Genomic DNA, 16,855 nt, shown 5'->3' on the forward strand with positions numbered 1-16,855 from the left:
CTGTTAATTTGCCTTTTAATGATTTTATTTTTGTAAAATAAAATAAATTTTATCTGTAACAAAACTGAGGACATTTCTGTTCCCCTCAAACAATGAATTCAGCTTGTCTTTCTGTTATTTACAAACTAAACACTGGGATAATAGATCCCAGATTTAATAGTGTAGTTTTCATGCACTAGCATTAAAATGGACCAATATTTAAATCCTTATTCAACATTTAAATAAGGCCTTAAAAAGCTTTAATACCAAAATGTCATCTCTTTATTGCTACACTGTAACCAGTGGACATGGAAATAAAACATACTGTGCAACTATTTGAACTATATGTGTATTTCTGCCAGCAACTGAGTTGACATCCTTCAATAAAAATTTCCTTTTTCCTTGAGGAGTTCAGATATGAAAATGTAGAAGTTTTGTGGTTTTTTTTTTTTTTTTTTTTTAATGAGAAGCAAACACTAACTTACTGGTTGTTCTGAATTAGCACAAAGTGCGAAATATAGTACCAGAGTGAGCATATGCATACCTCAGAAAATCTGCTGATAGATTCTAGATAGCTTAGCTATAACAGCACAATATACTGTGCCAGAAACATGCATGAAAATACATTTATTGCATCTATTATATATGTGCAAAATTATGAAATGTAACTCATGCAGCTCAACATCAAGCTGAAACATATTATACAGCAAAGCCTCAAATCTCGCATAGCAGCACAGAAACTTTGTTATACCCATGAGATTAACTGAATTCAAGACTTCAAGGTCATGAAGTTCCTGAATGGGAACTGCTATGGGAGACAGTGGGGCTTTCTGCTCGTGGGTAAAAGTGATGCTCAGACTGTTTGACTGCATGGAAGCCTCTTTTGGTAAAAGGTTAGCTCTTTGAGCTAGTTGCCTTTGTTTAAAAAATAAAATAACAACAACAACAACAATAATAATAATAAAGAATCACAGCATGAAGACCATTGCTAGACTCGACAGTTAATTCACAGAGCAAGACGAAAATCGTCCTTGCTTCTCAGGGCTACTTGTCTCAGGACCACTCAGGAAAATATTGCCATTGATTTATATTGTCTATTCGCAAAACATTTTCTTCCCTAGTGATCCTTGTGAGCAGAAACTGCTTTTATTAAAGAATTAAATAGAAATCAGATCTAGAGCAGGGTTTTGTTCCTCCTTTAGACCTAAGCTGCAAATCAGAGCCAACAAGGTCAATTTTGGTAAAAATTCCCCACCTCTCAATCCTTACGTTTATTAATTTTAGGACTACTTTTGATGAAAATTAATTCCTTGATAGGAACAGGCTGAGATTCTTTTAACATTCTTTCCTATCCAAGCTATTGGACCACTGAACTATTGCCTTATTTCTACTGTGTATACTGTAAAATGAAGTACAGTGTAAGCTTTGTTTCTTCAACAAACCTGATGGTCAAAAAAACCACAACATTCAGTCTGTCCTCCAACACATTAAACTGAATACTCTTTTGAACCACCTACAAATATCAGACTACATATCTATAAAAATTGCCAAGTTAATCTAATTAAGATGAAGTACAGTATTTAAGAACAGATGTGGAACGACATTATCTTGACAAGACTACATGCAACTAGAGTTTATTAAATAATTTACATGTTCATAAAAATTCAAGAGTGCCATAAATCTTCACCACCATATAGGATGCTACAGACAAAAAAAATACGTTGGTCAAGGTTATGATTAAAAGAGAAACTGCAATAGAAGAAATACTTTAATTATTGAGATCAATTATTAAGAGTCATTTATTTAAAAGCTAAAACTGAATCAAGCAGAAAACTAACAGCAGATTACGGATGTTTTGCAGAATTAAGAAGGGGTAAACTTTTTATTCATCTTACCTCTGTTACTGCACAGTGCTGTCCTCTGACAGCACTATAGAGTCCTGCAGGAGATCTATATGCCTCAGGAAAGAACTTGTGGAGGTGAACATTGATACAAATGAGATATTGATTATTTTTTTTTTTTCTTCCCAAACGGCATTTATCTATGCAAATGTCACTTTTGTTAGCAAATGCAGAATTTGCAAAAGCCGAGAGCAATAACTTCTCACAGGGAGCTGCAGAACCCTCAGGGTGTCAGTTGGTGAGTAAATGTGACAACGCCAGGCACACACCAAGCTTCTGACAAATGAGCATTACCTTTTTGTAATCGTATTATACCAGATTCTGTGTGCTAACTGTACCAAAAGCAAGTCCCTTTTCTCTTCACTTAAAATGCAAAAAAATGATTTTATAATTTCAAGCAAAAATAACCTGTGCGTTCTGCGAAGTTCAAGTAGACAGAAGTATTAGATCAAAGGACCATACTGTTTCCTTTTTAGAAGGCAAATGAATGGAAAGAACCACTAAAAACAACAATAGATTATTGTAGTCTACAAAAGAGATCCTTAAGACAGCATTAGTACTGTTGGGGCTTATTTATTCATAAAGGTCTTACAGTTTTTACATTTTTATAACGAACTCTATAGTGATCCAGTCTACTTCACTGCTCTCTGTGTCTTTAGAGAAGTCAGAAGAGGCCTCAGGAGCCCTTTTTTCACCTAATTCTGGTCTGGATCATGTTTTGACCTCACTCCTAGGCAAATTCACACCTCCTTTAGCTCACAGTATGATACTTGCCTCTCCCACACTTTTCTCTCTCATTTTTCTGGCAGTTTCAAGATGTGCATATTGAACCTAAAATTCAAATATTTGTTACGAAGCTTCTTATGATTAACATCAACACCTCTCAAAATGCCTTAAAGCATATGCTAATTAACCTAGCGTACTATCAAATTATAGCAGTCTTCTGAAATCATTTTAGCATCTTCCAAAAAGCATTTCTTCTCTATCGCATACAAATTCAATGAAGAAACATTGCATATTCTTTTACTTTTGACACTATAAATGTAAAATACAAAGGGAAAAAGAAGCGGGAGATTAATTTATCCCCCACCTTAAGCAAACACTACAATGAAAGGATTTTCATAACATCATTCAATTAATTTTCTTGAGGTAAAAAGTATATATTATTCAGTTCCCTTTGGAAATTTGCATCCAGAACAATGAAAATAGTAATAATAATATTAATTGAAGTTTTAGATGGAAGAAATCTCCAAAGCATTTAATCCATTTGCTTATATTCACTCCATGCTTATATGTCACAATCCATAATTCACAAAACCGGAGCGTGACCTCAAGGCTATTTTGCATACCCATTAGAAGTCCATGGGGCTGGAGCATAATCTGCTTAATTAATGAATTCCATCAGCTGAATGCCAAGTCAAATAAAGAACAGACTGAATATGAGCAGCATACTTATTGGAAACTAAAGTCCAGAAAGCTTAAACGAGCCAGACTTTCAATCAGACATATCAACTTAATTACACAGCATCAAGAAACCTTCAGTTCAAAGGTAGCAATTATATACCTTGTAATATTCTCAATATAAATACGTTTACAATCAAGCACCGAATTTACATCACAAAGGAATATAAGCCTGACAGCCAAATGCCGCAAATAGATTCCTGATGTTAAAGTAATAAATGTTCCATTCAAAACAACAGCAGAAACAGTAACAATTCTGGCTTTATTCAGAAAGGTCAGCTTTAACACATCTAGACAGAATGGTACAGAGCCAACTCCTTTAATCTTTCTGCTGCCCTTTCAAAGTTGGCCAGGAGATTCTATTTTAAATAAACTTCGTTCTCAAGGAGACAAGGTCGTTTTGGTTCTCCACTCATTTTTAGTGGCTGTAAATGGTAGTGGCTGTGTCATCTACACATGGATGTTCTAATGCTTCATAAATCAGTTACAGCCAAGGGTATCTACACTGCTGGTCTCCTCACATCATGACACTACGCCCTCTTAACTGCTTGACTTGGCCATTCTGTTGGCAGTGTCAAAAGTTGCACTACTTGCATGCCTTTTATGGATAGTTTTCCTCACTCCAGGGCCTTCATGTTGTATTCCTTGCCTGAAACTGAAGTGGAAATAGCTATAAAAGCTTCTCTGACAAATACAAAACTAAGGTCTCCTGTGTAATATTGAGAAATACAACTACTCATCCAACTTTGTCACTTGCAGTTAACACCTTTGCATAAAGTTTTCTTACATACATTCTAACATGACAGATACTGAGCAAGATCAGGACATCAGAGCCTTTAAGAACCCCAGAAAGAATCTGGATCATATTTCTTTACTTAGTATTCCATGCTGAAAATAATCTCACCCCTTTAAGGTCATTAAAAATGTTATCACAGATATTAGCAAATTATTCATTTTTCATCTTGTTAGAGAAATTAATTGCCCACTCAACACTATGGCAGAGATATCTGGAGTTTGGTCTCCTGTTGGCAACCTCAGGGCTGTATATCTAATTTCAGAAAGCCAGCTGGCTTGCAGCAGCCAAAGAACACTGTTGGGGTTGGGCACCTCTCAAAGAATTCAAACTTCTCTTGGAGGATGTTAGATAAGACCACTGAATGCCACTTCTTGACAAAACAAGCATTTTGTTGGAAGTTGAAGTATGAATAAAGAAAAGAAGCAGCCAACATGATGAAGTTGTGTTTGTTGGTTTTTTTTAAATTGTATTATGTAAAAGGTCCCAGACCACTATCACTTATAAAAGTTACTCAGTATAGTCAGAAAATCAGATTTTTTGGATTGTATTCATAGGCAGGCATTCCAAAAGAGTAGTCTCCTTTCAAAAAAGGAGGATGTGGTTTTGTTCAATGTCTGATTTTGATACTTGTACCAAGCAGCTAAGAAAGAGGTAAGTGCATATATACACTTTAAAACCAGTGAAATGAGAAACTATCTGAATCTTCTAAATTCCAATGCCATGTTAGCTATAAAAAGCAGATTCCTCATGTCTATTTTGCTTCCCATTTTACTCTTTAAAAATGTATACATACATTTTTGTATGTATACTTGTATACATTGGAGACAAAAGTGTATATATGTGGAATATTGTATTCTTCTGTTTAGAGGAAAAAAAATTGTAAATTTTCCTCTGTTTAGATCTTCATACAAAATGTAGGCACATAGATAGGGTAGCCTGAATATAACTTAAGAGCTGCTGAGTCTGTTTCCTATGAACAGGTAGACACACAGATGGGCTAAAACTGATGACGGTTTCAAACTTTTGTAGGGTTACCCCAGCCACCATAACAGTAGCTTGATTCAGCAATAATGGTTACTTTCCAATTACTCATACCAGAATAGCCTTACAACACTGACTACAACTGAAGAGAGCTTTACAAGCTTTGCAAATTTCAGGACATCTGCTAATAACAAGGGCAACTTCTTTTATGCAGCCAGATATCTGAAAGGGAAAGCAACATATTTCAGCTTTCTTCAGCGAAAGATCCAATTTGCTGATCATTTTCTGCCAGCCTTTGTGTCCACTACCACATGTATCTAGTTAGCAAGCCTCTTTAATCAAGCTTCCCATCGCCTTTACAAGCATGAGATGAAGCCATACTTAATAATTAGTTTCAGGTATTCTTTCATATCACTTCAGCATGTTTTAGCAACATTCCTACTGTGCAATATTCCTACTGCGTTTGGTTTTTCATATACTTGAGCCAGAAATTGACGCAGGACCAGATATGAAAATTGGTTCGCTTTTCTAAATGGAACTGCCATAGGCTAGCTAATCACAAACCTAAGCGGGTACCATAATCCATCTTCTCCTTCAGAGAGATTCTTTTGTTAAAAGCCCACTGAGGAAAAGCTGAAAGGACAGAGTATTTCAGATATAAAAGATAAAATTATAAATGCTGCTGATGACAGGAAGCTACTAAAATTTTAAGGAACACGGCCCATGAATCTATCAAAACAAGAAACACGCATTTGATATATCTAAGTCAGAAATGCACTTTCACTGTGCCATTAACACTTTCAGCATGACAGAGTAAAGCCACTTCTGAATAATTCTACACCAGAAAAGCGAGAACATCATCTCTTTGAAGACAGATTCTATGCTATTCTGGAAAAAGGTATTTATGGTATATCTGCACTGCTGTGTATATCAGTAGATCAGGAGACCTAATATGCCTCTTTTCCTGAGTAATGCTATGCAGGTACACAAAGCAGATGCAGCCCCCACTCACTGAAATCTCCACACCTGACGCTGTTGAGTTGGGCAGCAGTATAAAGCTGTAGATTTGCCTAGAGGTTTTGCTAACACATCTGATACAGTTAAAAGAAAAATATCAAGAAAAACTAATTATTCGGTCAGTTCACTGGAAAGTCCTCTATTGGAAAAAAAAAATACCACATATCCTACTTAAAAGGAGAAAAAAACATATGTAATCAAGCAAGTTAGGACAAAGGTTGGTGATTTACATCACCACTGTTTATTTCTACGCCATACTTCATCTTTATCAATGAATCAACTCTAAACAAGAAAGAAAGGTTCTTCCACACGGAAGAGAAGCAATTCAAACTATATCTACAGCTCAAACTGGTTCAGGTATGAAGACAAGCATCAGCAAGCTACAAAGACATGATGGTAGACAGAAACACAGTATATTGAAACAGAAAGGTAAATGATGTTTTAATGGCAGTCAGACATAAATCACTTATGTATGACAGCCCTAAACAGCGAGTGGTAACTACACGAAAACAGTAGTTTTCAAGTAGCAAACAGTGCACTCCCTGTTTAACTTGTATTTTAATATTTAAATGTAACCCCCCCATTTTTTCCTTAAAAGTACTTTGATACAAATCATTAATTTAAGAAAACTCTGATAACCTATATTTCTGAAAAATAGAAAATAAAACACAAATATTAATTTTCCTACAACAGTGACCAACTGAGATCTTTTCGTATTCACACAAAAGGAAGCATGCTTAGCTGAAATGGAAGGGACATCCTCACACGCTGCACTTACATTTTCAAAATGTGTAGAAGCTTATCTAAGAGGAATGGTAACGTAAATATTCAATTAAATAGCTTTTGCTTTTTACAGAAATGCCAAGAATTTCTTCTGAACTGGTAGCAAGTAATTGTTCCTGTTTCAAAGGAAATATTGTACACCACTGATAGAGCGTTGGTTTTTTTAAATCCACCACAATACACAAACATCAGAAATCACAACATACTTCAAGCTGCACAAGTTTTTTCCTGAAGAGGAACAAAATAATTATCAAGCAAAACGCGCACTTAGTAATGATAAAAGCCAAGAATTTTACCTGCTAGGCAGCAACATACAGTCAATGTCAGGTCTCTTTGTCTTGGGAATGGCATATAGCGGATACCTATCGCCATGTCGAATCAACACTTGAACTGATACTAGCTTAAAATAATGAGGTGCATTACCTAAAGCGAAGGGGATAAAAAAAAAGAGGAAAAAAATGTGAAAAGTTAAGTGAATGTTACCTAAATCTTTCCCCTGCATACTTTTTCCTTTAAGAAAAAAAGCAGGTATAATTGGCTTGATAGATTTGGTGTTGCAATGAAAGAAAATCTCCATAAGAAATGATAACTTACTGTCCCAAGAAAGATTTCACTTTAAGTTGCATGACAACTTATACAAGACTCAGGTTCTTAGCACATTCTTCATAGTATATCTAAAGTCCAAAAACCATACAAGAAATTCTTCAAACACTGATCTCTGCCAACGCAATATGGCTACTCTACTCTTATGATGCCTCTCTTCCAGATCCCTATCATAATGACAGATTTTGCAGCATGCCTAATTTGGAGCTTTTTGATACACTAATTTGTGATTTATTTTATATGCATTAGGGGGATATGCTAATGAGGGAATTCATTCAGGTTAACTTGCTGCTGCAGCCACTATAAAGAACGCAAATATGTCTTCTAACTGACTATGTCTAATCGTTTGGAGTTCCAAAATGAATTACTTCTGATGGTGGGGTTTTTTTCAGAATTCCAAGTCAACTGTGTTTGAGATGTTAGTAATACAATTTGCAATGCAGCTGACTTAGAATAAGCATTATAATTCAAATATTAAATATCTATATCACTTTCAATTTTAGGCCTCTAGTTGATCATTGACTAGAAGCAGAATGACTTCCAAAAATCAAGACAACAGAGAGGATACAAAGGGAAGGAAAGAAGAACAGCATATTTTGAAAGATTTAACATAATTCAGCAAACAGCTGGTGTTTGCTGTACCTTCTCCAAGCACCAAAGGTCTGACAATGCACAAAGTTATTGTTTCCAATGGCAGCACGTAGAAGCAAGCAACCAAAACGTCATTTGCATTCACAAAGCTTACCTTCCATGCTGCGTTCAGCAATGGTGGGAATATTGCAGTAAATATGAGCTTCATAAACAGGATCTATTGCAGGAGGCTCAGTCAGCAAGTCAGGCATTATTCTCTTTCGGCTTTTAGGATTCAAACCATCTTCCCTGATGGGGTTTACCGGGATTAAATGCACTGAAAGATACAAAACACACAGCACATACCTTTAGGAGGCTTTAAGGACATATAGGACTATGACTTTTTTTTTTTTTAAAGTAATTATGCACAAAGACCATGGTTTACCTGAAAGGATGCTACTCTACAGTTTAGATCTTTGTTGTGAATTTTTCATGATTTACATAGTCAAGAAGGCAAGCCCAGAGAGCTCTTTAGCAAAGTCAATGCTTGGCTAAGAGCGCAGAAACACATCCGGATGTACAACAACTCTGCCTTTTGCACTCTTCTTGGAGCTGCTTTTTCTGTCAGTCTCTCATGAAGCTCTAAGAGCATGAATAGGAAGAAAAGGCCCATAACAGGCCCAACTGTCTCTCATCATTGTAACTTAAAAACTGACATTGAAGGACATCAGCAAAAGACACAGCACAGTTATGATGATGGTACTACAAACCATTGGGAAAACAAAGCAGTCAAGATTGAATGGGCTGGATTGTCCATCATTTTCCTTACTAATCCCTGCCCTTACATGGCTACCTTGCCAGCCTTAAACAGTCTGACTTATCTAAAGAAAATGCACACAAAATGTATTTGTTGATATGTAACTGAGACTATCACAAAAATGTTAAATACAAAGAAATGCAATTAATGCTTACACACAGCAGGGAAATTAACAGAAATACCACCACTAGTCTTCCGACATGTAGAAACACGCTGAAGCATATCTGAATTTAAGGCCAGAGTTGTACTGACAGTGTCTTTTTACCTTGTCTTGATGTGAAAGCACTAGTTATTTTGTGAGCCTTACAAGACTACACTTGTAATAACGAATGTCCACATTTTTTTTTCTATTAGTATTTTCTGATATTTGAACAGGGGCAGATTTAGAGGTGAAAATGAGGAGGAAAAGTGTTCATAATTTTACCCCTGTTAGTCTTCTGTGGTGAGAGAAAAAAAGAAAAAAGAAAGAAAGAAAGGAGAACAAATTTCAAAGCAGAATTTTACTAATTCTTCTGGGTCAGTTCCTCAGTTGCATCTTGACTCTCAGTCCTAATTTTAGAGGAGAATTTGTTCTGCAATAGAGAGTTGTGCGGACAAAGAAAACCAATGAAGACAGCAAACTGAAGTGAAACACACAAAGATTTTAAGAGCACGTAGCCATTAATACAACACAGACTCTTCATTCTTACACTACAATACACTACTATAAATATTTTTATGTGGTTTCTCTTTGCGTGCCAAAACCAGAATGCAAGCATTTTCCATACCCTTGCTAGTGCTGTTGACATGGCTAATACCCGCAAAGTGCAGTGACTTTAAACTTTTCCTTAAGCTGTTTCAGATTTTGCATACAACTGCCCACAGGACAGTGCTGGGCAAGGATATAAAACCGTAATTTTGACTTTGGTCACTTAAACTGCAGGGCTCAGCTGCCATTCCTGCATTTATTTATCAGATTCATTTTTTAGCTCCTTCCACGTTATTGTGAGACACTGCAAACCACTGACCAAGAAACTCTAGCAGTAACACAAAGCCTTGGCAATATCTATCAGAGGCTTATAACTCTGGCTTGAAGAGCGCTTGCAGCAAATTTGTATTTGGGGTATAAATCCCAAACCTAAGAATGTGTTACAACAGTTGCTGGCCTTTGCAAATAAACAGCATTACAAGACAGTAGTTGCCTAAAGAGTATAAATGGGAAATTACAGCAGTTATATTGGTCAAGTTTCCTAGCCAGAAAAGGCTAGGAGCAACAACTCTCAGCTTTCTGTTATTTTCTCTAGAGCAACCCACAACATTGCTACGGCTCACTTAATGAATGTCACAAAAACATACAGAGTTGGCTTAAGTACTCATGGAGGTAATGTAACTCAATTCAGCTTTGACCCATGAGTGTTTCAGAAGACAGGGGAAACCATACCCCAATAGCAACAGCCACGAACTCTGGTGCTAAAATTTGGTTGGGAGATTTAAAGGCAAAATAAGGAACCTAATTTTTTATCCAAGGCAGTTTTAACTACAAAAAAATGAACAGATCACATTTTTGCACTGAGACTATTAACTACAGCAGTCAACAGATGCATACATTATCTTATTAGGATCACGTCCCTACGATTCATGGGACCAAATATTTTGTTTGCAGATAGCAAATCTCATTTCTAATCAAACCAGTTGAATAAATACTTTAACACTGCCAAATTTAAGAATAAGGAAAAGCACTAAATCTTAAAGAGAAGAATCTACTCTATTTAAAATATCAAAAATAAAACTGAATATTAAAAATAGCACCTACAGAATTATCAGATCACCCGTTTGAAGTTTAAAAAGCCACTGACAAAACACCCTTAAAGGAGATTCTTAAATCAACACAGCACTTATGGGTGCAACATAAGACTATTTTGTGGACTAGAAATGGACTCAGAGATTAGCACCAACAATAGTTCATGTCACCAATTTAAAAAAGATTTTATTAAAAAACTATCCTTTTCTAAATCCTGCTAACTACATTTATTAATTACTTAGTAAAACCTGGTAGATATTGCCCTTATTGTATAGTGAATAAGCTTGGCTTATACCAGGGAAGAAGGGACACAACATTCCCCCACTAAACTACTACCACCCTGTCCACGTCCAAGTATCTCAGATTAGGGATTGGGCTAAAGGAGCTTCTAACTTTGAACCCACCTGGAGCATAACCATGTTGTCTGGATTTCTGAACATGTTTGAGCCACCTGATCTAGTGAAGAATGTCCCTGTCCACGGCAGGGGAATTCATCTAGATTATTTTTAAAAGGTCCCTTCCAACACAAACCATTCTATGATTCAATTTAAATGATTCAAATTGTTTGTAGGTTTGGCAAAGAAAATAATCAAGAAGGTCAAAAAACTCCAGTCACCTAAATAAGAACTATCATAACAAATGGTATTTACTTTTAGCACACTGGAATAACACGTATTGGGGGAAACAAAAATTTAAAAAATCAACAAAACTACCTATGCAAATAAAAAAAAAAAAAAACAACAAAAAAACCCCAAACCAAACCAAAACAAAAAACATATGATCTGGGCACCAGTCTAGGCAGTCCACTGGAAATTTCCACCAAATGTATACACGTAAAAATAGCAAGTATTTCAGAATAGGGGGAAAACAAGACCAAGGAGAGATGAATTCCCATTGGAAAGCTGCCTTCTGTTTGCTCAGCCTTATCAGCACAGTGACCCTGAAGAGCTCACCCAGCATGGCTGGTCCTCCTCTCCCCTTGTTAAAGCTCCTCACAAGCTGGAACAATCCTGCAGTTTCCATGCTTTGGGATGAGGACCCCAAGTGACGCAGCCCCCCTTCCTACTTCTGCCTGGTCCGAACAATGACAGAGGTAACTTCCATACTGACAGCTAAAGTCTCAGCTATCTCTCAAGTGCTTTCTCATCTTCTGCCATTCCCTGGACATCGTTAGTGATTTACATTTATGATGTTTTCTTCTTTCTCCCTCCTTTTTCACGTCAAGGACTTGGGCTTCATGCTCCCTCGCTGTCTTCATTTATCCTGCTTCCTAGCTGCCAAGTCCTCCTCTGCACACCTCATCCTCTCCAGCTCCCTACTGCACGGAAGGCTCGATTTGTTCCTCCATTTTGGTACCCCTTATACTACATCGAGCAGTTATTTAAAGCTCTTTGAAGAGCTGACTGTCTCTCTGTATCCAAGTATTAACGTACTGAAAGTCCTCCTCTGCAGTGTCAATCCCACCTTTGTCTCCCAAGTGGGGTTTCTGGTCCCTATGTAACCAGGAAACCTACAAGTAGTATTGGACTGACACAGCTCAGAGGAGGAAAAAAAGAAAAAGAAGAAAAAAAAAAAGTCGTCCCTCATATGGAGTTGAAATTCATCTTTTTACCAAACTCTATTCTGCTCTTTCAGCTGTAAACCATTATAAGATCTGAATTCTATTATGCAGTTTTCACACAACTTTTTATAGTTTAGCACTATTTTATATGACTTGTTCTACTAGTTCACAGTAACATGCACTTGCCCAAACCAGAAGTCTGCCAACGTGTATATAGTCATACTTAAATCTTTGATTAAGGGAGTTTTTGAACAGGATCTTTACACTGTTGTGCCTTTCGAAGCTTGTGTTTTACTACAAAAGGAACACAACAATGTAAACCAGAAATGAAACAGATGATTTTGATGCATATCCCACAGCCAGGGCAGTTAATAAAACATATCTGAAACATATTTGGTGATCTAACTGGAAACTTTGCCAACACTGAAACGATACAGAATATGTACATATTATTACAGAGGTAGTTTGACAACAAAAAGAGAAAGAAAATACATTTTATTTCCCAATATTCATAAACTTATTTTTAAAAACTAATGCAGCTACATAGAAACTACTTTGAAACATTAATTTTGAAAAAGTTCTATCTAGGAAAAAAAGTAGAAGGCTTACAGAAACAATAAAATGAAAGAGACCTCAATGCAACTCTGCTCGGTGTCCCACCAAGTTAAAATTGTTTGAAATACAAAGTAAAACTAAACACATGGGCTGGTATCAGACAAAAGTAAGACCTGATAGAACAGTCAAACAGCAACTGCTGTCCTGTCAGAGACAGGGGGGACTGCTCACACGGTAACTTAGCTAAATACTGCTGCAGAATCATGCCAAGAATTTTTGCAGCTCCAAACCGAGATATGATTTTGTTTAAGCGAACAAAATCAAGAGGAAATAAAATCCAAACTCTGATACTAAGTTTAATTAAACAAAAAACCTCCAGTAATTTTTATTTTAAATGAAACCACTTACCCTACAGAACCTGAAGACAAAATTTTAAATGAAGTTAACAGTTTGACTAAGAAATGTCTTTACGAGCAAAACCAATGGCGCCTGAAATATTATGATGTATGGTTTTATTCTCAGTGTACATTAAATATGACCTATTTAAGGATCAAGAAGCTAATTCATCTGACTTCCATACCTCCCCAGTTCCTCAATGTCACAAAATATACCAAAAAAGACAAATATTAGACAAGTAGTTTCTAAGTGAGAGAGACAATCATTCAGAAGTGCTTTCGGTAAAATCATAGTAACAATTACTACATAGCAACAAATCCCCTCTGGAAGTATGTCAAGTTTATCAAATCAACTATTGTACTCAGAAGCCCAAGCAGGGAGCCAGTCTGATATGAATTAGGGCTACAAAACTGACATGAATTTGACAGAATTCAGTACAGCAGAAAAAGAAACACAAAGTAAAGTGCAATTCATATAGAAGAAACACCAAATTAAATGCTAAATCACTCCATTACCGGTTTCTTTCCCTCCTGCAGTCCTAGTTTCAGCTGGAAAAACAAAAGGTATCACCACTGTTTACCAAGAAGAAAAAGATTTATCCATGAAAAAAATCACTAACATTTACCTAAAACCAGAAAGATAGGCAAGAAAACCATTTTCCATTTCTGTTTTCCCTTGTAGCTCCAACTAGTCTGAGAAGCAGCAGCACAAGTAGCCATGTTAGTCTCAATTTTCTGACTAAGCCAAGACCTGAAGTTTTCACCTTTTATAAAACAGGAGGTTCTTTCAGCCCCATGCAAACATACTGTTTAAAACAGTCACATGGAAATGAAGCCACACAGCAGAAATGAAAAAAAAAAAAAAAAAAACAAAAACCAACCCACTGTAAGTAACCTTATGCTAATGGCTAAAGAAAAGTAAATGCGCATGTCAGAGAGCACAAAAAGTTATTTATCCCTCCTCCACCTTTCACGTCCCCAGCCCTTTCTGCTCCTAGCAGGGCACTAGCAAGGCTGCCTAGCACAGAGGAGAACACTCAGGCTTCTGAAATTCTGGTGATGAATGTAGACTTCTCTTCTAGTTGCTCTCTCTGAAAAAAAAGGAAGCTAGAAAAGAAGTGTAGGGAAGAACAACCAGAAAGAGGAAGGAATGCTTCAAAACAGATGAGATGGGGGAAAAGGTGAAGATGCGTGCAGCAAGAAAAACAACCTGGAAAAAAGCAGCTAAGGTGCACACGGGCTGAAGAACATGTAGTGCAACACCGAAGGCGGGCGCCGTCAGTCGGGAAGCGAGGCAGCCTGGTGCCGCGCTGCAGGAGATCCTGCCAGCGTCCTGCCACCCCGGGCTGGATCCCTCCTGTCCTGCCCTCAGCCTGAGGAACACCTCCCTAGGGCCGCTTTCAGAGCTCCACTTGGGATTGCAAATGCATATTTGGACTTCATTGAAGTTCAAACGCGCCTGTGTGACACACAAACCACCTTTTTCATCTTTTTCTTTTGTACAGCTAAATAAAGGCTTTGCAAGTCTCAAATTTAAGATCGGTATTAACAGTGAAGGCCTTCATCCATAATGCACAATGCCACAACCGCTAATGTGCTGTATTTGAATGCTAAGTAATCACACAAACAAAAAAGGCTTATTAGCCTCACACTGGTCAAACTATCAAGTACTATTAAGAAAAACAACCATAAAAAAAAAAATCTTTAAAAAGGCTTTCTAAGCCTATGAACATAAGCTTCTAAGCTTCAGATTTTATATTTATATAAAAGATAAATGGAGCTACTAAACTTTTATGTAAGTTTGTCTTAGATTTTCACTGTCTTTTACTTTATTAAGAATGTGCAGTTTAATTAAACAAAAAAACTCCAGTAATTTTTATTTTAAATCAAATCACTTGCCCTACAGAACCTGATGACAAATTTTATATTTATATAAAATCTGTCCACACTGAACTTACGAAGAAGTGACAGTCCTCAGTATCTCTGCGGTCTCTATCCCTTACCCATCCACATCTGAGCGTACTTTCACCACATCCCTGTTTCGCCTTGCATTTGCCCTTCCATTTTCTCCACTTCTGCTGTGTCTTCTGCCTGTTCAGGAGCAAGTGGAGCAGGGGGCCCCTGAAGCACAGATGTATTCTCTACAGAAAGCTCCATATGCAACTGCTGCTCTTTCTACTGCAGAGCAGGCTCCAAGCTTCAAGTTTTTCTTCCTACAGTGCTGCTAACTTCGCTGAGCACCACTCCAAAGAAAAAAAGAGTGAAGGGAGCTATGGGGTAGGTGGGTAACAGAAAGAACAGCGGGGGCTGGGGGACACACACTTAAATTTAACCTAGAATAGCAACAACAAAAAGCTCTGCCTTGACAAATCCCTGACAAGCTAAAGAAGGTTCCTTGAACTGTAATTTCTCCGCAATACTTCAACCTAGCAATAGTATGTTTCAAGGACACATAGGTACAGCTTTCAGATTGGAACTGTGGTGGGGCAGCAGAAGTAAACACTTCCCTTCTTATACACTTACAAATGTTATCAAACCAAAGGTCTGAAAATGGATGACCCAAAGTACAGATTCATCAACCTCATTACAGAAGCAGACAGGAATTTCCAACCTCATGGTATCCACTGAGCAGTCAAATGGGAGCAAACAGCGAACAGAGCACAGATCCCTTCCTCTGAGTTTCCAAGAATTTGCAAACATTCAGCACTAGTGGTGAGTTATGGTCCGAGAAGTGCCCAGACACATATACCTATTTGACACACATTCAAGGTTTTGGATTGCTGCTGCTGTTCGTCCTTCTGTAAGACAGATCATAGTAATTTAGAGAATCTTCAAGGAGTCTGTTGACTTACAGCACAAGCCTATTGCCAGCACCCTACGTTTCAAGTTCTAAGACAGACTCTAAAAAATATTCAGGAAAAGTATTTATAAGTGTAGTAAGCAAGTAGCAGGTATCATTGAATAAACATTCTTTTCAAGCCTGTGCTTCTAATGAAAAGCACTGAAAAATGCTTGCTATGGCAGCCTTGAATACATGCACTTCCTACTGCAGAACCCCAGATTTCTGCAATAGCCTTCATTACAGCATATTTTGACACCAGAAGTTAAAGCCCACTAGAAGAGTTCTATTGATCCTATCAGGTAAACACAGACATATCCCTTCCTACAGCAAAAATATCAATTACTTTTGAAGACAATGAGGAACCCTGCAGCAGACTTGTGGAACAGAACATCGTATTTTGAATTCTTACGTATAAACATTAACCTGCCAAGAGAAATTGATTAAATTCACAAAGTTGGTTGGTTGTTTTTTTTTTTTTTCCATTTTGATGCACTGATTCTTGCAGGGTAAATTTCTGCATTACCTGGGAACATTAAAAAAAATATTAGAATATTAGAAAAGTGCTGCTTTTAAAATTCTGTTCTTTAGTGCTATGTTTGTATTTCGTCATGCTCCTTAAACTACATCGTCTGTTTCAAAGTGATGACACAGTAGTTATAGTCCCATTTCCTTCCCAAATTATTTCTTGTGATCTAATAAAGACAAGAGGTGGATTTCCCTTTTCTTTTATTCTTGCAGACCCAGTTATCACGGAGCCTGAAGCACCAGTTCCCTCGCTGCCCGCCCTCCACCCAGAGAACCCAGCCACAGTCAG

At 37.1% G+C, this 16,855-nt stretch overlaps 1 protein-coding gene across 2 annotated transcripts in view; it reads right to left on the reverse strand.

Moving 5' to 3' along the window:
• PXYLP1 (2-phosphoxylose phosphatase 1) overlaps positions 1-16,855 on the reverse strand; it is a gene marked incomplete at its 5' end in the record, with an annotated part of 55,817 nt that overhangs the window by 6,931 nt on the left and 32,031 nt on the right. Inside the window, 3 exons of one of the 2 annotated variants that reach the window (XM_082320506.1) lie at positions 7,215-7,341; positions 8,267-8,428; positions 13,826-13,919. In XM_082320506.1, coding sequence (XP_082176632.1) covers positions 7,215-7,341; positions 8,267-8,428; positions 13,826-13,919 — 383 coding nt within the window. Of the gene's footprint in view, positions 1-7,214; positions 7,342-8,266; positions 8,429-13,825; positions 13,920-16,855 lie in introns of those variants that run through there. The other variant, XM_082320505.1, reaches the window with a different exon arrangement.

Source organism: Platalea leucorodia, assembly GCF_965183815.1.
Source record: "Platalea leucorodia genome assembly, chromosome: 8".
NCBI classification, from domain to species: Eukaryota; Metazoa; Chordata; class Aves; order Pelecaniformes; family Threskiornithidae; genus Platalea; species Platalea leucorodia.